This window comes from Corvus cornix, chromosome 1 (assembly GCF_000738735.6).
Source record: "Corvus cornix cornix isolate S_Up_H32 chromosome 1, ASM73873v5, whole genome shotgun sequence".
Classification (NCBI taxonomy): domain Eukaryota; kingdom Metazoa; phylum Chordata; class Aves; order Passeriformes; family Corvidae; genus Corvus; species Corvus cornix.
The window spans coordinates 79,506,978-79,532,492 of NC_046332.1; the positions used below are offsets into that span (position 1 = coordinate 79,506,978).

General features: G+C 38.2%; 1 protein-coding gene across 1 annotated transcript in view; it reads left to right on the top strand.

Annotated features, from left to right (window-relative positions):
• ITGBL1 (integrin subunit beta like 1) overlaps positions 1 to 25,515 on the top strand; it is a 136,566-nt gene that overhangs the window by 1,143 nt on the left and 109,908 nt on the right. Inside the window, exon 2 of the mRNA XM_010394119.4 lies at positions 406 to 617. Within this exon, the coding sequence (XP_010392421.1) occupies positions 406 to 617 (212 nt within the window). The remainder of the gene's footprint in view (positions 1 to 405; positions 618 to 25,515) is intronic.

The window sequence follows — 25,515 nt, forward strand, 5'->3', positions numbered from 1 at the left end:
ATGCTACCCAGATGTTTGGATGTATGTGGTGTCTCTAAGCTTTTTGAATTAATTAAGATCAAAATGTTTCATGATAGATAATCAAACTATACGTGTCTATGCATATATACCAGATATGCCTGATGAGAAAGTAGATGAGCCCAAAGTAGTTTAAAAGGTAAGTAAAATAAAGTATAAGCATTCCTGCAGGTAGCAATGAGATTTCTGACGAAAACGAAGAAAATTGGGTGATTTGAGGCAAGTAATAATTTGCAACCATAACTGAAGAGGTGGTAAGAACAATATTCTGGGTATTGGCTGAAGCCAGTGGAAGGAGGGTGGTTTCCCATGAGCTAAGCTCTCATGGGCTCTGAGCTGCAGCCCCTGGCTTTGACCGCAGGTTATTCTGTTTGCTGTCCCCCACAGGAACGGTTTGGGTATTCCTGCTTCCTGCCGGCTGTCCCAGGCTGAGTCGGAGCTCAGGTGCCACGTCCCAGGGGGGAAGCTGTGCAATGACAGAGGCAGATGTGAGTGTGGAGTCTGCATCTGCCAAGTGACTGAGTCTGGCAAATACTACGGCCCGCTCTGCGAGTGCCACGACTGGGTGTGTGAGACCTACGATGGGAAGATCTGCGCAGGTGAGGAAGCCCCGATGATGACAGAATCTTAGAAAATTAGGAGTGTATGTTAAAAGCAGAATTATGTTTGGAACACAGCACACTGATACAGTAGAGGTGATTATATGTGGGTCCCTGAACCATGACTCTAAAGGGAATTGTGGGCACATCCAAAGATTTTTCCAGATTAAAAGATACGTGTTACAGGTACTGTGTCTGACATAAAATGGGACTTAGCCTAGAGCAAGATTCCTCTGCATCAGGGGAAAAAGCAGAAGTTTCTTTGGGTTGGAGGCTCTGAAAACTGTGTTTTAAATCTAACACAGGATGCAATATTGCTCACATTTGTAAAATTTTTTTTTTCATTTGAACTGCTTGCCTAATAATGGTTTACAGTATCTACCCACACTTTATCTCCAAACAATCAATTTTGAGGGCATATAAATATGAAAACTCTGTTTTTGTCTAAGTAATGATGATGCTTTCCAAATAAAGACTTAAACTGATGTAACTGTATTGTGGTTTCAGGGGTTTCCTGACAGACACTGTATTCTTTAATAACATACATTTCTGGGACAGAATTTAGTCCCTGCCAGTTGTTGGAACATGTTGCTTGGTTTACATCTAAACATTATCACTTTTTCATCTTTCCAGCTGTCTTTACTTAAGTTTCTGGGTTATTTCGGTCAGATTTTCATCTTTTTTTTTTTTTTTTTTTTTTTTAAGCAGCTTAGAATAGGATTTTAGAAAAAAGCAGGGAGAAGAAATACCATCACATTCCTAAAGGGATTCAGCCTGGAGCTTGATGAAAGGGGCCAGAAGGGTACTTCATTTCTAGTAACCCTGCTTCAACAGCTTTACCAGATTCACAGAAACGTGTCATCTTTTCAGGCCAAAACCTGCAATTAGGTCAATGGGAATGTTACAGGAATTCTTCTAGTAAGAGGACAATACAAATGCATTCCAGCAGTTGGTTTGGCAAATTATGTAGGAAAAAAGAGCAAACTTAGTTTAGCAACAATTTATCCAGGAAGTCCAGTAATAACATGAGAAGATCAAAAATGGGATTATGAGAAAACGATTTATATTTGGCACCTATGACTTTGGAGTTCTGTAGAGAAACTGATTTATAGACTCTGCAGTTAGCAGTGTTAAATCCCCCTACATAAGAAATATCATAGCATTTCAGTGCTTTCCTACGCCAAACATGAATTTTTTTGATTGGTAGTGTGATTTGAAAGTGCTTGCTGTTGTTGCTGGGTTAATTGCATAAAGGGAAACTGAAAGCTCCTTCAATTTTAATATTCTGCTGTAAATTCCACCATCATGTTCCTGTTAATGTTATGAACAGTGGCTGCAAGTTTTTTCAGTGCTTTGGTGGTAAAGGGTGCTGACAGAATAAACAGAGCCAAGAGATCTCTTAACAATATTTAGCTTTTGGGTAGCACTTCATGGAGCAGTTCAAAGATGTGAATGCTAAGTGATTAAATGTATTTTAAAAACCAATTTTCTGTACTTGTCACTTTGTCACTCCTAGCTGGAGTATTGAAGCTGCTTTACCACTGAGATGTGAAATAATTTGAATTCTCTCTTCTGGGGAAAAAAAAAAAAAAGGTAGTAAAAAATTCAGTACAAAATCCTGGGGAGGGAAATAATTGTGAAGGGTGCAGGAGTTTTGCTTGCTTTGTTTGGGTTTTTCGACAGTAGTGCTGAAAGTCCAGCTGACTTTGTTGCAGTCCAGGGCTGCCCAGCACTGCAGGAGAGCAGCCCCAGGTAACTCTTTTGGGGCTGGGATCCAGGTGGTGAAACACTTCCTTTCAGGCTGTGCTTGTTGCCCTCTTCATTTTTCCCCTATTCATGTTTTTAGTCACTGAAATTGTGTGTATAAGGGAGGAAAGGAGCGTAGAAAAGAAGGTCAGATCTAGGATAACTGGCAGGAGACTGGACCTTATGTTGTATGAGTGATATTTTCCCCTACCCAACTATTCAGTGAACTGCATCCACTGATGTTTCTTAACATTACATCAGCAGGCTGATTTCCAGTGTGTGTGACATATTTCCCTTTCTTTGCATTTTTGGGCCCATTTTTTCACTAATGATGAAATTGTGTTTCCTCTAAGTGAATAGTCAAAATATCTTACTGCAGTTATAGTTCTGTTTCCTGCTTTGTTTTTCATGTTTGTATTTTGACATTTGCTGTCCCGTTTCACTGCGGATCTCTCCTGATACAATAACTGTAACTGCTGACTGGTACCACATGGAGAACTTCTAAAAACACTTTCAAGTGGTATTTGAGGGTAATGCTGTTTAAAACAAGCTAGTTTTCAAGCTGCCAGAGTGATTCCTTCTTCAAGTGACCAGTGATGTTCATATTCAGAGATGGACAGGCAGAGTTGTTTGGGTCACAAATGCCAAAGATAGCTGTGTTTCCCTGCCAGTCAGTTCAGACATACCTCCACTTCCCTTGCCTGTCCCAAGCTAAACAAAAGATTTAGTTGTTCAATATTCAGCTCATTATCTTAAAGGCACTTTTTGTGTCAGATCCACTTTCTGGACCAGTTGTTGAACAATCATATTCTGGGGAGAGACGGCCTGAAGGTAAAGAAAACGTCAGATGTCTATCTGATTGATTTGCTTTTTCTGATAAGCCTTGTATAAAAATGGGAAAGAGTTTATGCCGTGAATAATAAAGAAGAGCAGATGTAAATGTTTCTGTCCTTTTACTTTCCCTTGACACTTCTTTGCTGTATTTCCCTCCCATTATGTTCCCAGGTGCTTTAGAGGGAGTTCCAATAATTTTTTTGCCTTTTGTCCCACTGGGATTGATAAAGTAAGAGGTGATCCCTAATGGAGTCAGAAACAAAGAAGAGAGAAACCAAGTACTGTGGTCTGAATCACTGAGTCTCCTGTCCTCCTCAGCGGCCTTTTTATCTGCCTGATGTATCACGGGGTGTAGAGGAAATCGAGTAGATACTGTCATTCTCTTTGCAATGTCATCTTTATCTTTTTGTTGCTGATCTTCAAGGAGATGAGCTGAGAGGAGGAAGACTGAATCAAAACCAACCACATCCCCAAAGGATTTATGCTTCATTCAGAGCAGACAATATATTTGTTGCTGTTTATTTGCAGGTAGTAGTTCTGACCTCAGACAGTTGCATATTGCCTCAGGCTTTCTTAGCATAAGTAGAGCCCATGTTTTGTGCAAGGGAAAGTGGAATACAGAACTAATTTCTGTCACATCACTGCTTGATACCTATTTCTCTGTGGGGTTTTTTGCAGTATGGTGGAAAATCAATTTTAGTGAATTTTCTTTTTGTTTTGTTTTGGTTTGGTTTGGTTTGGGTTTTTTGGGGGTTTTTTTGGTGTTTTTTTTTTCTTGGTTTGTTTGGTTTGTTTGTTTGGTTTTTGTTGTTGTTTGGTTGGAGTTTTTTTTGTTTGGGGTTTTTTGGGGGTTTTTATTGGGTTTTTTTTTTGTTTGTATGGTTTTTTTTGGTTTTGGGTTTCTTTGTTTGTTTGGTTTGGTTTTTTGTTTAATCTTTTTTACTGCATCTGTGGTTAATGAAAATAGAAAAATTAAACTAAGCATAGACTTCCTTGGCCAACTGAAGTGGGAACACTTTACATGTTCTTAGAGAATGGACCACGGGAACTGCCAGCTGGGACATGTGACAGGATGATTGCACTGCTTGTAGTTGGTGAGATCAAAAGACAGATAAAATTTGATGACGACATAGACAGCAACATATGAAGAAGGTTTGTCTTTGCTCAGAACTATATATTCATTATCTTTGGTTATTTTTGGTTATTAAGATTTTATAATTCATTTTTCTTGCAAACTGAAATACCTTTTACATCTACTGAAAAATGGTGGCACAGTGTGATTTTCCATAAGCAGTTGCTGTGGAACTTTAATTGCTGCTTTTCAGGCCAGTGAAAGATTTTTCTGTTTCTTTCTCCAAAGCTGTGGTTGCTGTGGGTGCTGTACCTATTTTAAGACTAGTTCAACAATATAATGTCAGTGTTAGTTGTAGGTTTTCACAGCCAGAAGTGTTATCATACACAACATGAAGGGCAAAAGGATATAAGTGCCATTATTTTCCAATCTGTAAGGTTTTAAACTATGCAGAGAACACAAGTGAAAAATTAAAGTGACAAGGAGTAGATGTAGAAAGAACAAGATAAATCGAAATTAAAGTGTTGATGTAATACTGTGTATCCAATTGAGTTTATTGGATGTATGGTCCTATATACCAGTTTGAGAGAGTTAGGAATTTGAAATGGAATTTGGAGGACATTTTGAGCTGTGCTCTTTCCACAGAAGCTGAATAGTGTCTTTAGGCAGAGCTGTCGAAGTTGGAAAGGCTCTAACAACTGTGCTTTTGTATTCATACTGAAGGGAGGTCTGACATGCTGATTGTTCATTGAGCAGCATTTCTTGCTAAAAGTGTGAAGGAAAGTCAGCCTGTGACCTGCATTGATTGCCATTTGATCCAAAGTGAAATTCAAAGCCCTGGATTTTGAGAACAGATGTAAGTCTCTTCTCTGTCAGAGGCCATGTTTGTGAAGATCCAGCTGTGGCACATGTGTCCATTGGAGACAGAGCCTCCTAAAAAGCCCAAGTTAAAAATAGGGCAGGAGGCTACTGATGAAAATGGAGGTGGCGGTTCTGCTCTGACCTAGTTTGCTTTAGTCCAGATTTCAGAACTTGGCATTTTGTGACATTTCCTCCTGGAGCAGGGGTGTGTAGGTGTGATAATAGCATCCATATTCACCTCAAGACAGGTTCCTCAGGTTCTAGTAGAAGTGAAATCGTGATAGCATAGACCTCATTGCAGGTTCATTGCCTTTCTAAGTGCTCGACATGCCGGCAGACTTAAAAAGCACAAGCTAAAGCCTATATTATTCTCAGCTTTATGCTGTTGGTATCTGATCTAGGTAAAATCAAGCAGCCTTTGATACATTGACAGTTGCTGTACACACACAGTTTTTCCAAATGCAGTGTATGTGTTCATAGCAGTGGTGAGTGAGGCAGGAGGAAGCTTAGACACAAAAACTGCAGGGGAGATTAATGGAAAGGAAGCATTTTAAAAGTAACTTATTAAGTGTTATGTCCCTTAGCTGCTTAGCCCTCATTTTGAGCACCTTTATCTATAGATACTACTGACAGGAAATAGGTGCTAGTTTAAAAAGTAAAAATTAGTTTGCTGGGCATATGGAAGGTAAAGGCTTTGAAAGCACCTATCAGAGCTGGAATGTCATCCCTCAGGCTGTCACCAACAGCAAAACAAGGTGGGGAGAAGCATCCCCTTCACCTTTTGTCTTTCTGTAGTCTGGGGTGACAAGCTTATCCATTGCAGAGGAAAAACAAACCTTTGTGTGAGTTTTGTCAAAGCAAATAAGTGTCCTGAAGTGTGTTTGAATTTTTATGCTTTTTACAGTCTGATAATAAACTGAAGTATATTTTTATTTATTTGAAAGAATGCTCTTTATGAAAAAATAGCGTACACAGACTGTCTTTCTATTAATATTTGTGTTTCAGTATCATTTTTATTAAAAAGATATGGTGAATAGAAAGTAGATGGTGTATTTAATGTTACAGAAGTGTTTATTAATGATTTTACCTGCTTCATCGGTGGATAGGTTTCAGTACGTGTTCTTTTGACAGCCTTTTTTGGACAAACTGACTGGCTTGGTATAATTTTCTATGCTTATTAAAAGTTTTATTGCTGATAGCTGGTTCTGTAAAGGACTTCAAACAATCATCACTTATGGCACTGGACTGCAGACCTTTCAGTGTTAGTGTTCCCAAGTAATTTGTCTTGACAAACAACATTTCACTGATTAAAAAAGTTCCCATGAGCTTTTGTGGGAGGAAAGGACGTGTTGCTAGTGATGTCCAGGAAAAAGGGCAATTTGTGCCTAAAAGGTACTGGAGTTTGAATTTGGCCATGCAAAGAAGGACCCCATAATATATATGGGGTACCAGAACTTATCAGTGTTTTAACTGGAGGGTGTGGTGGTCGAGGACATGTTATGGTGCATTTATGGTGCACCACAGCTGTATTGCTGGATTCAAATTTCCTTTGGAGGTGGAAGAACTATGAAGGAAAAAACCGTGTTCTTCTTTTAAATGCTATTTTAAAAGGTTATTTAAAAGCTTCATTTCTTAGTGATGGAGGGAGTAATTTTTGCAGACGGGGGTTTGTGTACTTTTGGTACATAGGGAGTGGGCTGGAACACCAACTTGAACAGTTCCATGACCATACTCTTATATGTAGAAGAATAAAGATTCAAGAGAGTTGAGCTGCTTTGCCCTTCTGTGTGTCCACCTGACTGGCATCAGTGATATAATATGGGACACCTTCTTGTCAGTGACCTAAAGAGTCTCAGTCAGAGTTTTTGGAGGCATATCTGGGGCATTTTAATGGGGAAGGGCACTGGGAGTGCCAGCTCTGACACTGTCAGGTGTGAGCTGCGTACTAACTTAGTGATTTGGGAAATGTCACAGCCGAATGCTGTTGCCTTGGCAGCTCCATGCAGCAGCAGATGTTCTAACTGGAGCACCTGGTCACAGTGTTTTGTTCCTGGGGACAATTCTGGGGTGGGGAGATTTGTGAGTGGGCTGGGGGAGAATCCTCCCATGCCCCAAACAGACTGCCAAAGTCTACCTTTCTCAGGCATGCTTTTTCCAGTTGTCTGCCTCCAGCAGGTCCTGTTCAGTCTTTTAAACCAAGTGGTGTCTGTCATTTTAAATATTGGGGATGTTAGCTTTTATGATCCACAGTTAGAGGCTACTGAATGTAAAAATAGCTCATTTAAGTATTTTTCCTGTTTTGCATATAATTTCCTGTTTAATTAAAAGGATGTATTAAAGTTATTTAAATCTTGAAGCTGTGTGGTTGACAGCTAAGAAATGCTAAATCTGACTGTCTACCTTTGTTGAAGAGTCCTGTGCATTTGCACTATTATGCATCTTTTGATTTTGTATTCATTATGGTTTTCTCCAGTGAACTTATGCAGCAATGACAAGAGGAAAATGGTTGCTTCCTAGTATTTGAAATGGTTTAGTTCACGAACTTGGTAACACATTTAAAGCAAGATAAAATGTTAATCATTTACCTTAGTCCATTCATTTGCCTGAAATGTGGGGAAGACATGTGGCAAACAGTTTGGTAACACAGCAGTGTCAGGTAACACAGGTTTCTTGGCACCTCATTTCCTTACTCCAAGTGTTTTAAGCAATATTTTGCAGAAAGTAACTGGATACTTGTGAAACGGAATGGTACAACCTCATTAAATCTCAGGAGTAAAAACCCCTCTTCTTCAGAAAACCCTGTTCCTCTTGACTTCCTGAAACATCCAGACTAATTTCTTGTCTATCCTTACCCCTTTGTAAATTATTGGATACAAGCAGAGCTGGTATATAATTTGAATGGCTTTTCAGCAGAAGAAGATACAGGTGTTTTTTAAGAGATGAATAATGAATGGTATTCTGTGAACAAGTGCTAAACTTACATAATCCAAACCATTTATATGTCTGTATCTCCTGTGAGTATGTAGTTCCTGCCCTCCAGAAATGCAAGAGCCACTTCAGGTGTGGGAAACATGCCTGATATATGGCACTGAACTGTGATGGTCACAGCATCCAGTTCTCATATCCACCTTTCTTTGCAGTTCTTGCAACAAATTACTAGAAGGTATGCATTTTTCTTCTGACATTGAAGAGAGGGGAAGTTGAGGTCAGAGATCAAAAATATACCTTCGGATCATCAAAGGCTGATAGTGAGACTCAGAAGAGAACCCAAGGATCTGAGTTCTTCCTAGGGACTCTTAAACCACCAAGTCCCTATGAGTTGTAAGAATAAAATGTGTAAGTATTAAAACTATCACTTAGGCTGTGTCAAAACACATATTATGTTTCATGTTTAGATCCTAAAAATACTATTTCCTACAAAAAATAGTCCTATATTCCTTTTCCTAAGAACAACCTGTGCATTACATATGCAAAAATTGTTGATTTCTATGTGTATTATTTGAGTGAGAGCAAGTTGGTTTTATGGAAACACCAGTGTGTTTCCAGCTTAAAAGTGTTCCACATATAAATAGGGAGGTGAATTTGTAGCAAGTCAATCCCATAGAGAACTGTAGGTGCAGTGACATGCCTGGTAGATTGTTCCAGAGAACAGTCTTCAAAAGAGTGGTTTGTAATGATTTGTAAGGATTCAAAGCCGTGCTTTGAAGGATTACTGGAGAAGTTCAGACCTCTCACTTCAGGAACAGGAAAGAACTGAAATGGAGGAGGACAACCGATTTCATCTCATGACCTGCAGAAGGTCCAAATCATGCTGAATGGTGGTGATGCCATGACAAAATGTCATATAAGAACATATTGCACTGTAGTTTTCCTGAATGCTTTTGCAGAATTGTGCCTTTTAATCACTGTGTACTTTACATGAAAAGAACACTTATGCTGTCTTGTGGAACATACCACACTTTTACCCTAATGATCTTGATTGACTCAGTGCTTTCTCAAACAATTTTTAAACTGGAAAGAATAGTGGCAGTGAATAAATTGTACATCTGTAGTCTGACTTGCAGAGGTAAGGCTGAGACCTTCTGTTACAGAATCATAGAAGTGAGTATTACAAATTTATTTAGGGTTTTTCTGTGCCTTTGTAGTCAGGTAAATTCTGTGGGAACCAGGTAACCAGTAAGAAATACATTTAAAATCAAAAAATGGTCTTGAAGCACTTAAGTATTGTTGTTGCACTGGTACTTCTACTGGCTGTCTTTTGAAATAATTTTGTTTCATTCTCACTTCTGTTTCAAGCCACAGCCAATCCTCATCAGAGACATAGCAAGTATAATGAAGCACAACTCCCAGACTGTGCTTAGGAAGAGATCAAGGTGCCAGCTATCACTGCCCACCACCTACATCCAGTTTCTCTGGATGGGAATGGAGAATGTAGGAGCTATTGCAGTTGGGTACAACTACTCTCCATTTATGTGAGTTTGCCTGCAGCTGGTGTTTTTGGAAATCCTTTTGTCCACCAACCCCAGATACAGTGAACTTCTCTTTCTAGAACATACTAGTTTCTCATTCACAGGGCTTTAGGGCATCATCCTACAGTGAGAAGTACTGGAACATTTCTTACTGCCTTTTTTTCCCCCAAGGCTGTCTAATTAATTGAAGCATAGCAGAGAAATGTTATAGCATATCATTGGCATTGGTAATAAACAGAGAGAATTAAATGTGGCATAGATTTTTGTATCACAATAAAAAGTAATTGTCTCTTCAAGATTTATAATGTTTAACTTCCTACAAACTTTGTGTATGTGATACAGAAATACAAAAAAAAATTGATTGGAGATGGGATTGGCAAAATTACCAAACCCCAGTCATGTACTTTGTTAGATTTAGGAGTGGATCCTGCCACCCATCTCTACTTTTCAGCTTAAAAATATGTTTTAATAAAAGCAGATTGTGTGGCTTTTTTTTTTTTTTCCCCCAAAGCTAAAGAGAAGCCAATGTTTTCTGCTGACAGAAGTCCACTGAAATCAATAAAGTTATGCCAACAGAGAATTGGTCTCACAGCAATTCTGGCCCTTGTTTGGCCAAAATGTCTGGGTAATAGCAAACGAAATTACAACAGCAAAATGTAAATCCTGTCATTTACCTGAAGTGGTAATGGTAAAACAATAATAACAATAATGTCATCTCCAAAGTTTTGAATGCTTTTAAGCTTGACAACATTTTACATGATTTTCTGTTTTGTTTTTCTTCTGTGTATTGTGCTACTTTAAATAGTTATGTGTTAGTTAGTGGTAATTTGACTGGACATTTACCAAAATAATTTTTTTCCAGAGTGTCAGAGTTGGATTTAGCAGGAATGAGAGTTCTGTGTGAAAATACTCTGATAAATGAAAACCAGTCTTTCAAAGATTTAGACTCAGTTGTATAAATGAAGGAATTGTTTACGCTGAGAGAACTATCCCAAGTTTTATTAAATGGTCTGCTGGTTTGGAAAGGCACAGTAAAATTAAGATTTTTTAATTGGATGAGCAGGGTAAGTCTCAAGCCCCTCTCCTCTCACCATCCTAAAGCTTTTGTATATGCCTTTTTGTAAATGAGGAAATTCTATTCTAAATGTGTCAACTGCTTTAAATGTATGTCTGGTACACTTACATGCAGGTTAGAAAAGATTTTATTTACAGATATTGGCGAGAAAATACAACATGATTTCTCTGTAGGCAGTTTCAAAAGGCCATATCACATGAGAATTTCTGAATGAAGTTCTTGCTGGATAATACCTTGAAGGATAATATTTAAATAGTACAGTGACCACAGACTTCCTTTTATTTCATTGGTGCCTGTTAAAGGAGCTCAGAGGTTTTTAAAATAATATTACTGTGTATGGAACATCATTTATCAAGCTCTTTCAAAACAATATCATAATTCCTCTGGCCCTTGATATGGTCTTCCAGTTCTCTGTATTTTCCAGGTGTTGTCCTGGCTTTTCCTCCCATCTTTTTCTGCGTGAGCCATAGTTGCCACCCGCACTCTCAACATTTTCGTTATCTCCAATTGCCAATTTGTTTTACTAATTCCATTCCCTCTTCACAGAGTTTTTTCTGCTTTTTGGGTGGTCTCTATCTGGCTCAGTTCCTTGGCACTGCTCCTCACAGTTTTCTTAATCCATTCCTCTGGCACATCAAAGAACAGTTGTTTCCATGAGGACCTGGGTGGAAGTCAGATCCACCTTGGCTTTCTCTACACTCCCTGGTGGCTCTTTCTCCAACCTCTGCTCTTGTGTCCCAGGAATCTTGTGTCCCAGGAATCATGCCATCAAGAGGAGCTGAACTGCCTTGGGTATTCACAGACTTTGTAGAAGTTAACCACAGTTGTATTCAATCAAACACTCTTTCTTAGCTCACGCTTTATTCATGCAGGTGTTCACATGTAGGGGCGCTTGGTCGGATATGAATCTAAACCACAGAGACTTTAAAACAGGCATAAATCAGGTGCCCACTCCTGTATCATCATTTCTGCTTGCTTCACCCCTTCCTCCTCCCTGAGACACAGCACACTGAAATTTTACAGTTTGTTTTAGTTTCTCCAAACAGTCTATTAGTTGGGCTTCTTATTCCCAAGAGATGGAATGGTTTTGACCATAGTAAAAAGCTTGTCTTAGGGAGACTGTGGAATCTCTGTGGCTGAGGGTTTAATAACAGGTTGGACAAGTCAGGAAGGATCAACACACCCTTGTATGTGACTCCAAAGAAGTGGACCAGAAGATCTCTTCCAGAGTTCTCTTTGAGACTGATTTTCTTTGATGCTGCTGTGAAACCAATTCTCGGTTTGATGCTCTGCCTTAGTGAGGAGGATCTGTGGTATTTTGTCATGCTATTATGTTTCTAAATGTAATAATTTATTGAAATGGATGCATAACCACTGATTTTAATCTATTAATACTAGGAACTTTCATTTTCTGCAGTATTTATAGTACTTTATAAAACATGAATGTGTTTCAAGTTTTTAAACTACCACATTTTTAAATGACTACTACTGAGTCTCTAAGTAGGAATGATTTTGAGAACAAGCTTGCTTGTTTGAAGTTTAGGCATCTTTTCAATAGAAAGACATAAATTAATGTTTCTAGATATAAGTGGTGGATGGACTTCTGTAGCAAGCTCACAGCCATGGAAAACATATTTTATCCATTCCTTGCAATTTGATGGAAAAATAACAGTCAAAGCATTGAACAGAAACATTTCTATTTTTAAATTTGCTTTGTTTTAACAAGTGGATTCTTAGTTGACTACTGACCTTCTGGAGTTATGGCAAAATGAACAAAACACAGGGTGAAATTGAATGGTTGCCCTGCAGTTCGATGTAGACCAATATAGACCACGTTAAAAATTATATTCTAGAAGCTCTTAATCCTTGTTGGGTCCATTAAACAGCAAAGAACATAATTCCTACTTAAACAGGAATCACATCTGTTCTGAATTTTTCACTGGAAGCAAATAGGTAAACATGTTTTGTCGGATAATGAAACCAGGGAAGCAAGTAGTATTGGACTGCCATTTTTTTAACTGCTGCCATGACAATGTGTATTCCCTATATTGTCTCAATGCAAAATTATAACCTCTAGAAAGTTAATTATTCTTGGACAGCAACGAACTGATCTCTGTATTGGTAGCTGAAAACAGTACTTAGATTTATGACAAGTCAGAAGATATTGCCATTGTTGGGGGACAACACTTCCATTCCATCAAACTGATTTCTTTCATATCACTGGTCACTGAGAAACTGCCCCTGCTATTCCCTTCTTCAGCTAAATCACCCATGTATACACAGGACAATCCTATATACACAGCATACAGCACAGGTCTGTATGAATATTTCTTCTTCCTTCTCTCATTCTCTTGATCTTCCTGCATTCCCTAGGCATATGTTATTCATCACACTCGTTGTGCACATTTGTAGGAAGGAAATAGGGAATTCCACCCCCACAGAAAGCTTTCCCAGTCTTCTTTTCTCCTGTATCCAATGAATGTGAAAACATTACTGCCTAACTTCTCCTTCTACCCAGTGTTCCCCACATCCCTTTGGACAAGCCCTTCATGGATCTGTGTTTTGGTCTGGCTGATACCGTGTCATTCAACTGTTGCTGCTGAGAAACAATGGTTTCAGAAAGTGCTGTGGTGTAAGGGAAGTATCTGCATTTCTGGGCTGTGTATTCTATAATGCCAAATAACTCTGTGGTGCTTAATTTTTTTTGTTAGTTTAACCTGAGAAGAAAAGCAGTACTTTTAATGGGTGTGCTATGTGACAGAATTGTCACCTCACCAGTGTAGTGACGGAAGCTGATGTTGAGGAGTCCAATAGTCTTCACATAATGCACATTCCCACTGTACCCTCTTGATCTGTCTTTTCTCCCCATGTGAGTCACGTAAGTGGTTTTAAATGTCTTTCAGTGAGTCATATAGTTTTGCTAATTCTGTCCCTACTTTAATGTCACAATATACAGAGTAATTTTCTTACCTAAAAGCTAAAATTTCATTTGGTCATCTACTTGACACCTTTATAATAAATACTTGTTTTCCTTAAGCAAACTTTTTTGTTTGGTGTGGTCATAGCAGTGTCAAAATCTCAGGCTCTTGTTTCTATTCTGAACTGTCAGTTTGAATTTTTAAATCCTTTCTCAAAAATGGATCAGGCTGAGCATTACATTGGCTACATACCTCCTAACACCTTCTGGCAAGCATCAGAAGCCAAGAGTTCCACTCTGCTGTGTCTTACTGCTTGGCTGAAAAAGAATCAAAATGCACATAGAAAATTTACTGTGGTGAAAGTGAGAAGAAAAGGATTAAAGGCTGGAAACAAATGTAAGGACTTCATATACAAGTGGCAGCTGGAATGTATGAAACCTCATGCAGTACAGAGTGTTCCTCAGAACAGGAAAATGTAGGTCTGTTATAGCAGCAACAGTTTTTAAACAGTGATTTAATTTTGTGATGGTAACATTCACAAAATTCCTAACTCAGTGGTTTCATTCTGCCTGCAAATGGAAGAGACAAATGCCTGAAGACATTGTGCATGTGGTATAGAAAGGAGAGACTAAACTGACAGATGCCAAAAATCAATAGGGAAATACTAACACCTTTCTAGGCAAACAGCTGGGCAGGGAAATCTATTTTAGACATTTGGATAAGCAAGATTTATTTCTAGAAGAAATGTAAGAGAGAGCCAAAAAAGATGATTTGTTTGACTGCTGTGTTGAAACATATTGTATTGGCATTATATGTTTTGACATTAAAATGAAATGAGCAAGGAAATGAGCATAGTTCAGTATCTTCATACCTTTCCCCCCAGTACTGGATTCTTCCATGGTAGTCCTTCAATGATAAAAGCACTTTCACTCTCCTTATGTAATATAATGCAATTTAAATGTTTTTTTTTTTTCCATTCCACACCAAAAATACTGGAATGTGTCAAATAAGCAGTTAAAAGTAATACTTGCACGATAGCTTTTGAAACTTTTAAGTTTGAAAACTAAACCAGATGCTGTCCAAATACAGTGGAGTGACTTGGTGAGCAGAGCATCAGCATCTGAAAACTAAGAGTCTTTCTTCTGGTTTCTATAGAGACAAATCAGTGAAGTCAGACTGATTTTTTTTGTTGTTTTAAGATGTAAACCTTAAAAGCAAAGATTCCTTGTTTTGTAAATGGAATACAAGCATCTTTAATGCCTGTAAGGGTCATCTGTTCTGCTGTTCTTGCATGCAGTTTTTCTGTTGCTACAGCATCTACGTTGATCAAGGGTACACTTTGATATACCTGGCTTTCAAGCAGTTCCAGAGGCAGTACAGCAAGAGTAGTTCTGTCAGGAGTTACTTGGTCTACAAATGCATCTTGAAACCACGTTTTTTTCCTTTACAAAATGTTGTTGTAGTGATGTGTAGAGATTTCAGTTAATCTTTTCTGCTAATTTCCAAGCACTTAATAGTAGGATGTGCTACAGAAGGCTCTCTGAAGAGAGTGTATTGCGTACCATTTATATCAGTTCAACTCTCAAATTTTGTTTTCTCTTGAATATATTTCCACCTGTATTTTAATATGACTGAGAAATTTGATCATGTTTGCTGTTTTTCAAATAGTGTAAGAATGCTCTCTGATTTACAAATCCTGGGGAATTAAAAGTGATGCAGATCTGTACAGACTGCTGAATAGGCTTGTGGGCCTGTAAACATTTTAAGCTAGTATTGCCACAAAATTTCAAGACATATTTTTTGGTTCCTGAGTAATGAGAATTGGTCCTCAGAATCTCATAAACAATTGTGCAGTTGGTAAATGAGCAGGGAATTGACAGAAACACTGGTATTGGAACAAATTGTACAGAGGATGCCTAGAGGCAACTGTTCATCCTACAGGATGATCAGGGGAATTTCATCAGAGGATGAAAGAGAGGATTTCATCACAGAGGATGAAATGAGGAGGAAGAAGATAGACATTGATATAGCTGTTAATATGTATTAAAAACAACAGTCATTTTGCTTCATTTCTCTGCCTGCCTGCAAAACTTCAGTTCCTTTGCCTGCAGTGTTTGTAGTGGTCACAGTGAAATTAGCACATGCAAAAGGGAATTAGGTGCGACTAGCAAAGGGTACATCGGTATTTGTTTTTCAGACAGCAGAAATGACAGGATTAGGAAAATTAAACTTCTGCAATATTACTATGAGCTGTGCTGAGATGGAATTTTCAGGCTCTTCTCATCGCTGTTGACAGTGTCATGATTTTGTTTATGTCACACACTCAACATTATGGGCAAACTAAACCTCAGGATCAAAAGAGGAATTTTAGTGCTCTTTTCTGAAATTCAGATGTACACACCCAGTTATACTCCCCTACAGGAATCTATTGCATCAGAATGAATCCGTTTTGTTTTCCCTTTTTTTTTTCTTTTTTTTTGTTCTGTGTAAAATGCTAGTTCTCATGGTCAAGCAGAAATTTTGGCAGGAGAAAAAAGGAAAAATATATACATCAGTCAGAAACCCCACAGAAGCAAATCCCTTCTTCTATATACCTTTTATGATAAATATACAATAATATATTTTGCCATCACAAAGTAAGGCTAGTCTAGAGGTCTTTTTTGCCATCATTTTTAGCAGCATTCGCTAAATGGTGAAAACAGAAAGAACGGTCTGGTTCATAGCCAGTTTACCAGAATAGGATCAGAGAATGATTTAGGAAGGGCCTTGGGGAGGTCGGCTGGTCCAACCTCCTGCTGAAGGAGGGCTCTCTTCAGAGTTACTCAGGGTTGTTGTACACATGAAGTCAAAGTATGTCTATGTGACAAGACAAAAAAATCAGAAGCACAAATTAACTTCTGCTGAAATAATGCTTAATTATCTGACTCATTTGACAAAAATTAGGAACAGTTAAAAATAATTTTTGACATGTGGAGAGGTGGCTTATGAAACTAAACTGGTTTATTTTGCCATTATTTTAATGAAAAGTATAATAATTTTATCCTGGGAGGTTGTTTTTTTTTTTTTTTAATTAAAAGGTCTCTAATTTACATCAGATAAAAAGCAAGCACAGAAAAGAAAAAATTGTTGTGGATTGTCTTTTAAGGAAAGTCTGTTCATTAAGGTAGTTCTGCCTACCTCATTAGCACACAATCTGTCCATCTGCCCCAGGTTACTTTGTGTTTCTCATATTTCTTTGACCTCTCAAGCCACTAGAAGACTTGGCTTTTGCTATTGAATATATGCTAACTGGTTGCAGTGATTGTTTCTCTGTGGAGTGTGTGATGCACTGTTGGGCATTTCCTGTTGGAAGACGAGGGGTAGATGGTATGTGACATGTGACAGAAAGCAGAAAGTTAAACTTAGTAGTGCAAGTAAGCAGTTTTGAAGTTTGAAGATCTTAAGAGTTCATAAGTCGAAGATACATGAAGGAAGGAACATGAAAATTCATCATTCAGATGAAAAAATTTAAAAAAGAAAATTTGGGTTTATTGCTTGGGCCCAAATATGTCCCTGTTAACATAAAATGGAATCATAAAACTACTCTCTGTGTCTCTAACTTTGTACCTAGTGAGATCATGCCTTTATCGAGTTGGTTTGTCACTGGTCATGAAAGGCTTAATGACTTCAAGACTCACAGTTTCTGGGAACTTCATTCAAAGGTTTTTTCCTAGCACTTGATTACAGCCTGCAAAGGCAGCTGCTTTGACACTGCTTAAAACATGATTAAGACTTGGAAGGTCTTGTTGCCCCCGCTCAATTTGACTGTGGGATAGGTTCAAGTTAACCCTGTGTCTCATCCTTCCTTTTACAAATGGGACGTAATTACCATCCTTCCATAATAAAAGCTATTCTATATGGTCGTTGAAGAACATAGAATCTTTTCATGTTAAAAAGAATGCTCAATCTGGTCTTTTCTGTTGAGCCTGATTTCAAGAATAAATCTGCCAGAAAAAAAGTTAAATAAAAAAACACCTAGGTGACCGTTTGCTCTATTCATCCATCAGCAGGGAAGTAAACAGTTTGTCTATGATTGCCTGTCTCACTTATCTATTAGGGTCTGTTTGTTCTTCCTACCCTGTAATTACTCCATTGGATCTGCTGAAATATCCTCTGATTCACATTCAAACTATTTTCAGAAACACCCTTTAATTCTGGCGTGATATTTCATTGCTCAGTAAATATGAAGAGGTGCTCAAGATTTGCTTTATTACAAAGTTCTGGATGGCACTGTGAACTTATTGCTGTGTGAGGTTCCAGTTTGGCAGCAACTGAAAACTGATTTCCTGCCTGAACTGAATGCCAGGAGTTGGAGGCAGGAACAGTAGGTGGCACGAAGTTGCCCCTCCCCAGTACTAAGAAACTAAGTCAAGGCAGTCTCCCTTCAGGGGGATACTCTAGCTGGCTTCCCCAAGTGGGCCAGATGTTAAAACCATGAATAAATGAAAACCTCCCACTGCAAGGAAGTTAATGGAGGTGACCCAAAAGGATGGGTGATTGCTGGGCTGCATCACACATGCTGAAGTGAAGGTGGTGAGCACACAAAGGCAGCCACCTTGGGGCATGGAGCTTTTTTCTTTTTTTTCCTACTTGCCTTTACCTTTTAATTCTTTGTCCAATATTTCTGAGATACAGTGCTAACCTTGCTTTAGCATTTTTGGTTGTATGCTGTAATTTACTATTGGAACTGACAGGATGCTCCCAGAGATTTCTGTGTACAGGTTTTTAATGTAAAATAACTGAATAGTTATAGGATAAAAGTGTAGCAAAACCCTTGCCAAGCCAAGTAGTGGCATTTAGGACCATCTCTTATCCTTACCCTAATGTCATTTCAGAAAAAGATTTTTAAAAAGTCAACTTTATATATGAATCAGTAGAATCAAAAGTATGTTTCTCCCAGATTTGATGAGGAAAGCAAAAACTCTGTAGTGCTCAAATATTCAGAAATCCACACTGCTTTTAATAACAAAAAGAAAAAAAAAGAAAGAAAAACTACTGATATTAACTCTAGAAGAAACAGTACTTTGAGAAAGGCAACAGCAGGCTTTACAAAATTATCGCTTCAGTCTCTTGAATGAAGGGTAATGAATTTATATGCAGATGCACATAGCACTTTTGTAAAATGTGTCAGACTGAAAACTATCAATAAGCATTAACAACTTTTTAAAAGACAGCATTTAAAACTTAGGAGAAAGCTGGGCTTTGCTCTCATTTAAGTAGTGTGTTTTCCTTGGATGCTGCTTTCCTTGGATGCTGCTTTGTTTTATTAAGCACTGACAGACCATTTTATCATCCTCACTGCTGTCAGTCTATTCCCATGAAGCATGCTTAAATTAAAATTCTGACTCTTGCCAGTTATATCTCACACTTTTCTTGGAAAAAGATATTTCCCACCTTACGTGTTTGAAAATTTCTCTATTTATTGTGAACATTATTACAGCTAGGGTAATGCAAGGAATTGCATATTATGCCATTTTTCACTGGATTGTGCAAATAAAGACCAGAAAAAATGTATCCAACCTAGCTACCCTAACTTTATAAGGTTTGTTTGTTGTTTCCTTTTTTTTTAAAGTTGTATTTCTAATTCTTTTTACCTTATTGATTGGAGATCTAATCTGCTTTAATGCAGGTTGGTTTTGTTGTTTAAACCTTTGTTCCATTTATTTCCTTGGCTGTTACTGTAAACTGAAGTTAAATGTAGTTGTGTTTAGAAATATTGCTCTAAAATGGTGGTAAAATACTTCCAGCCAATATTAGATACCAATAGAAATGAACAGAAAAAGTAGAATTGGTCAACAGTCTAATTAAAATATATGCAGCATACAGTCTTATTACCATTAAAAAAATAAATACAAAATTGTTGGCAAGTATGAGAAAAATAAGTTCATAGGTCAAATAGAACCTTGGGAATGAAAGAAATTTTAACACCCTTCTCAGCTGTTTCCTTTTTCCCTCATCCACTTCTTTCCCTTTAATTGGAAGACATTACTTCTTATGGAATTTAGTCAGGAGAGACAAAGATGAAACATGGATACTGAAAGACTTATTATCTGCAAGTTTAAACAGCTGCCTGCTAACACTTAAATCAAAATACTTGAAGTAAAAAATAAAGCAGGTAAACAGTATAGAAGACTACAAATTTAGGCAGTTTTAATTTGTAAGTTGTTTAAAAAAACCCCCACTTTTTGATATCAAGAATTGTTCAGGGGAAAGACAAGTAACATCTATTCCTATACTATTTTATATCTATTACAAATAATGTATCTGTCCCACTACTACAGAATAATATATAATTAAAGAGAACACTACTATTGTGACCAGTAGCTTGGGAAACAATTTGAAAATAACACATCTTTCAATTATTAAAAGATGTGTTATGTTTGACTATGCTAGTTAAAAAATCTCTTATTAAGAACACAGTGGCAGTTCTTAGCACTGCTGAGTACTTTGGCAGAAAAAGCGAATTTGTTCAATGGGTACTAATGTTCTGTATTTGGAAAGAGTGACATATTATCATGTGATGATTACAAAATACCATCTCAACCCTTTATTATCAAGGACCAAATGAAACATTTTTTATTAGGAAAAATCATTTTATGATTAAAATTAAATAATTTAAAATTTAAGTATGAAAACTTGCACACCAAAATTATAAGGTGATGCTCAGCTTACACATTATTTTATTAGAGCTAAAGAGTTATGTATAATAGTAATGTTAAAAAACTCCAAATCAAATGATCCAAGTGACCCATAGGGTGTTCTAAGTTTGGGGTGAAATAATAGAAGGACTGTCTTGTGATTGGGTTGATAAAGAATTAACGAATAAGAATTTAATTTATAACTGTCAGCCTGGTTTTATGGATTTTTTAAAATTAATTTTCTTCAAATTAACTTGAATTAATTCTCTGAAGAAATTACAAATTTCAAAGTGGTTGTTTAGCTGGGACACTGTAATTTTGTGTCGTATTTGTTTTGTTACTGAAAGTCTTCCAATTTAGATTAAAATTTTACCACCATTAATGTTAACTTCAAGCAGTCTCAGAACCAGGCTCTTATTTTTTTGGTGGATTCACATTTTATTGATATTAGAGTATTTAGAGGTACTTAGAGTGAACTTCTACTAACAGCCACTACTCAATTTATTTTCTCATTGAGACCTGCTGATTTAAAAAGGCATTGGATACTGATTACAATTTACAAGACAGAGAGACTGGCAGAATGGTTGATAAAGATATTTTCTAACATTACTATTAGTACATAATCAATTCAAAAAGAATGTGCAGTAAAGGAGAGCCTGAGTAGAAGGACCAAGAAAGATGCACATGATGGGGGACAAAGACTGATTCCCTGGATAAACTCACATTTGATTGAATTAACAAGATATTACTTGTTTTTGTTAAAGTGTATTAATATATTTTCAAAAAACCCTTTTCTATATAGAGATGACCACAGATGCATACTGAAAAATAAGTGTGATGCCTTCACACAGCTCAAAAATTGTCTGCCCTTTGAAGAACTGAGAGGGTTTTCTTCTTCTTCAGAATGCCACTTTTCTGGCCTGAATTGGCTTGGGTCATAGACCCCAGGATGAAGGTGGTGTTTTAAGTCAGCACCTGGAAATGAGTATGGAGCTACCCGGGACAAGAGTTCACAATGCCAGGTCGTGCCTGCACTGCTTTTTACACCCTTAGATAGATTTGTTATTTGCAGTTGCTATCCTCGCCTTTTCAGTATTGTGTCTGAAACATGTGACATAAAAGTTCCTGTGTCCTTGCCTCTGTGTTATAGGAGGCATCCTTCTGCCTGTAGTTGGCTCAAAGGGCCGTGTCACACAGCATAGCAACTGAAGTGAGCCACCTGTGAAATTATGAGCTTTTTTTGCTTTTCTTTGTCTTTAGCAGAGGTATTTGAGGGGGCACAGTGGGCAGAATTTTGCCAGTCCAGAGCCGTGAGTTCAAGCCATCAGCATGAGCATGCCTTACATGCTCTAGCTTGAGAGGTTATTCTGGCTCAGGTAAGTGACTCTTCAGTCAAGGATAGGTCCTTGAGCACATGGTCAAGTACATCTGGCCTCTGCAATTCAGGCTTAAAATTCTCCACTGTAAATCTATGAGTCTACTGAATGAAGTCCTTTTATAGGGAGAAAGCAGCTTTACAGCATTGCCCTGTAGATAGCCAGGGTTCTTTATGCTTTATTTGCCCTCAGGGGATGCCTAAGTTTTGCGAGTCAGAATGATCAGGGCATATAACACTGGAATAGTGATATGTCTAACTGTCACCAAGGATGCTTATGTGACCCATGTTCTGCTCATGGATCTAGTGTTTGATGATTAGGGGAGATACTTCCAAAAGGCAAAGAAAGCTCAGGAGTAATAAAAGAAGTGGCAAAAGGGCCTGAATTTTCTTTTCATCACTAAATTTCTAATATTGACTTGGGGTAGGGAGTAGGGAATGTCCAGCTTTTAACACCCAAAGTTCTCTTTTCAGAGACAGACATAAAATAAAGACTATATCTTGCAAGGCTCTCATGGAAGGTGGCCAATGTGTGCACATTATTTTGATTAACTCATAAAAGGATCCTTGAAAAAATAGTATTTAACAACAATTATTACAAGGACAGATGATTGCATCCTACTGATATGCTGTCTATGGACTCTTTAAGAAAGTTACTTGGCAATATGAGCAGAGAGGAAAAACACTGATTGAAATTGGCACTGATCATTTACAGTGGACTGTCTGTATGTATCTAGAAAGGTTGCACATTGCAAAACAGTTATAAATATTATGAATCACTGAATATGAAAATTGGAACTGAATATAACACTGAATAAAAATTAACAAAAAATATCCTTAAATTTCATGTCTGAATTGAGAAAAGAAATAATGCTGATGTAACAGAATTAATTTTTTAATGAACAAGGTTATTATTTTTTATCCCTGTGTGATTTTGTTATGCACTTTAATTAGTTTAACAAGGCTAATGGATAAACTTTCAAATTTTTGAGATACTGTTCAATTAGATTCCATAGAAAATAGTGGAAAAACAAACAGTCTGACAGATTATGGAAAGATTCAGATAAATTAAATTGGTGGGTTAATAGATGGGGACTGTTACTGAATCCTTTTAAATGTGAAAAGAACCTGTAGGAATACAGAATGAAACACAGTGGTATCTGTTTGTAGGAAGCTTGTTTCAGAGCACAGGAGAGAGAATACAAGTGATGTACTGTAGAAGCAAATCACTAAATTGTAAATGCAGTTAAACAGGAGTGGTGGAAAGAGGGTCAGTAAAGAACACTACCTGGGGAGATATTCTGTGGTAGAAAGCCATCACTTCCCTTCCCAGCCAAGGGAAGGATGGCTGGGGGGGCAGCTTCAGGGAGGGCATTTGGCATTTTCAGACTGCATCATTCTCATTATCATCTCAATTTCTCCCATGTTTCAGCACAGAGGATTCTAGAGGTTTGTCCTCTGAGGTAACAAAAGCAGGTGTATAGTGAAGGTCCCTAACAGTGGCCTTTTCACCCATAGGTGGTGTTCCAGCCTTGCCTCAGGGCCAGTTTGTGCTTTCTGATTGAGGTGAGAAGGAAATTAAATCCTACTTGAGCAAATTGGAATTACTGGGTCCAAGCAGCACTTGCGGTTCCTAGGGAGGGAAAAAATAAAAAAAGCTTGTGGTTGGTTTTGAAACAGTGGCAAAAGCATTTTGTTTGAGGAAAGTATGTGTTGGTTATTTAAGAGATGAGAGTTTGTTAATGCTTTGCAGACCCATGCCTCCCCTGGCAAATAGATTTACAAGGATATTGGGTAAAGTGTTTCCATGGCAATGCTCAGGCCTTTTGTCAGCATTTTTCATGCGAGAATAGAGAGGTGCAACGCTGGGCAGTAGAGGGCAAATGCTTTTGCTTCCAAAAACCCAGAGGAAACTGACCCTTCTGAACTTCTGTGAGGCATGAAAAGGCAGGAGGCAACAAGGTGTTGGCTGTGGGAGGCTTTTGGTAGCATTGTCTCTATATCATTCCAGATAGAAAATAGCTTGAGACTGCCTTTTCAGGAAGTTCAAACAGAAGACCTTTGATGCTGATGCAAGGAGAGAAGCCACAGAAGGAGAGGTAAAAGCTGCTTCTGCAAAGGAGTAGCTGTTTAAACAATACCTGTGTATAATGATTTAGCCAGATGGTTACTGGCTGTTGGATTTCAGACCTGAACAAAGTCTGATCCATGGGATTGAAGGGATGATTATATACTCAAGTACATGCAGACAAGCAGAGAAATTCTGCTCCTATTTAACTGGCTTTTTTTCCTCCTGTGAGAAGTAGTAATTCCAGTGCAGTTGGATGAGGGATGAATTTTGCTTAGTGGCCTGTCCAGAGTTCTGAGATGTAATTTTTTTTTTTTTTTTTTTTTTTAAGCCTGAGCTTGGCAATAGTCCTCCGCCTGATGCAGGCTAAACAAATGATGTGTCCTGGAAGATGGTGGAGAGGAAGGACCCCTGAGTCCTCTGAAGAGGACCATAAACATTTCTGTAGATTTTTGGATTTGCCCAAAATTTCTCACAATTGGCATTGCTGGAATACTGTTACCTGAGAGCATCTTTGTATGAATGCTGGACCATGAAAAAACTTTTAAGTTAGTGAATGAAAGAAGATGTGTCTGCTTGATGTCTCTAAATACACAATTTAGACTCTCTCTTAGTTGATCAAGTTGATGACATCAGTAGGTACAAACTTGGGGAAGTCACAAATCAAACAGGAAAGAACGCTTTAACAAAAAAACTTCTGTTTTTGGACGCTGTGTATATTTTTATATTTATCAGGGATACACTTTGCACCACCAGCCTCTCAGTAGATCTTTGTGTTAGTTTTAGCTAGAATTTATGTAAAAATGGATATGCAAATAAACCCTTCACATAAGCTGGGAAGACACTGCAGTAGTAGGTGCTGTCACAGCAGGATGATGGCTCTGAGGCTGAAATGAACTAGACATACCATTTGAAAGAAAGAGCCGGGAATCGTGACTTTCTTTAAGGTGCTCACAGGCATTCTACTAAGGAATATACAGGGCATACTCAAGTGTTTTCAATGCAAATCATGAATTTATTGATTCACTTATCAACCCACAGGTGAATGATGGTAATAGGACTGCTTCTGCATCAAGCTTAGAATGGTAAGCACACCTTTTTCATGTTAATGAGCCGTCAGCAAACTGCAGTAAAACCATGTGCTGGGTGCTGGTGGTGTTTTACCACAGGGCAGGGTTGTTATCAGCACCAAGTGGAGAAACTATTTCTGGAACATCAGAAGCCTTAGGTCAGACAGTGGTCCCAAAAGAGAATGTAGTTCTCTGGGTCTGGGGACACAGTGAGAGCCCAGAGCCTCTCACTAAGGCAGGGGCTGGAGAGATGGTGCCCTTGGCTGCAGGTGGAGGGTCTCTGTCACTAAACAAAGGAGCTGCAGGAGGAGGTCAGCAGCTGCACAGCATGAGATGATAACAAAAAAGGCCAGATCTTCTCCAACACCATGCAGCTACAGGAACCAGGGTGCACAGCTGTACTGAAGAAGAGGCAGGCAGTGTCTGCATTTTTCTGACTGGAAAATGATGACAAAGCCCAGAAACTTGTGACTTCTGGCACTCATAGGAGATGATCACGGTCCTGGTAGCAGATGAGAAGCTGGGAGTTACCTTCAATGACAAACTGAACTGAAGCTGGCTGATCCTGAGCCACACAGCAGCACTAAGAGAGAGAGCAAGAGATCCCTGTGGCAGGGAATGGAGGTCACAGTCTGGTGTCCTAACCTGCTGTCAATGGTTGTTTGTTGCTGGTCACAGTTACGGACCTGAGACATGGAGAGAGTGCTGAGCCTGGTCCAGCCCTCAGACTATT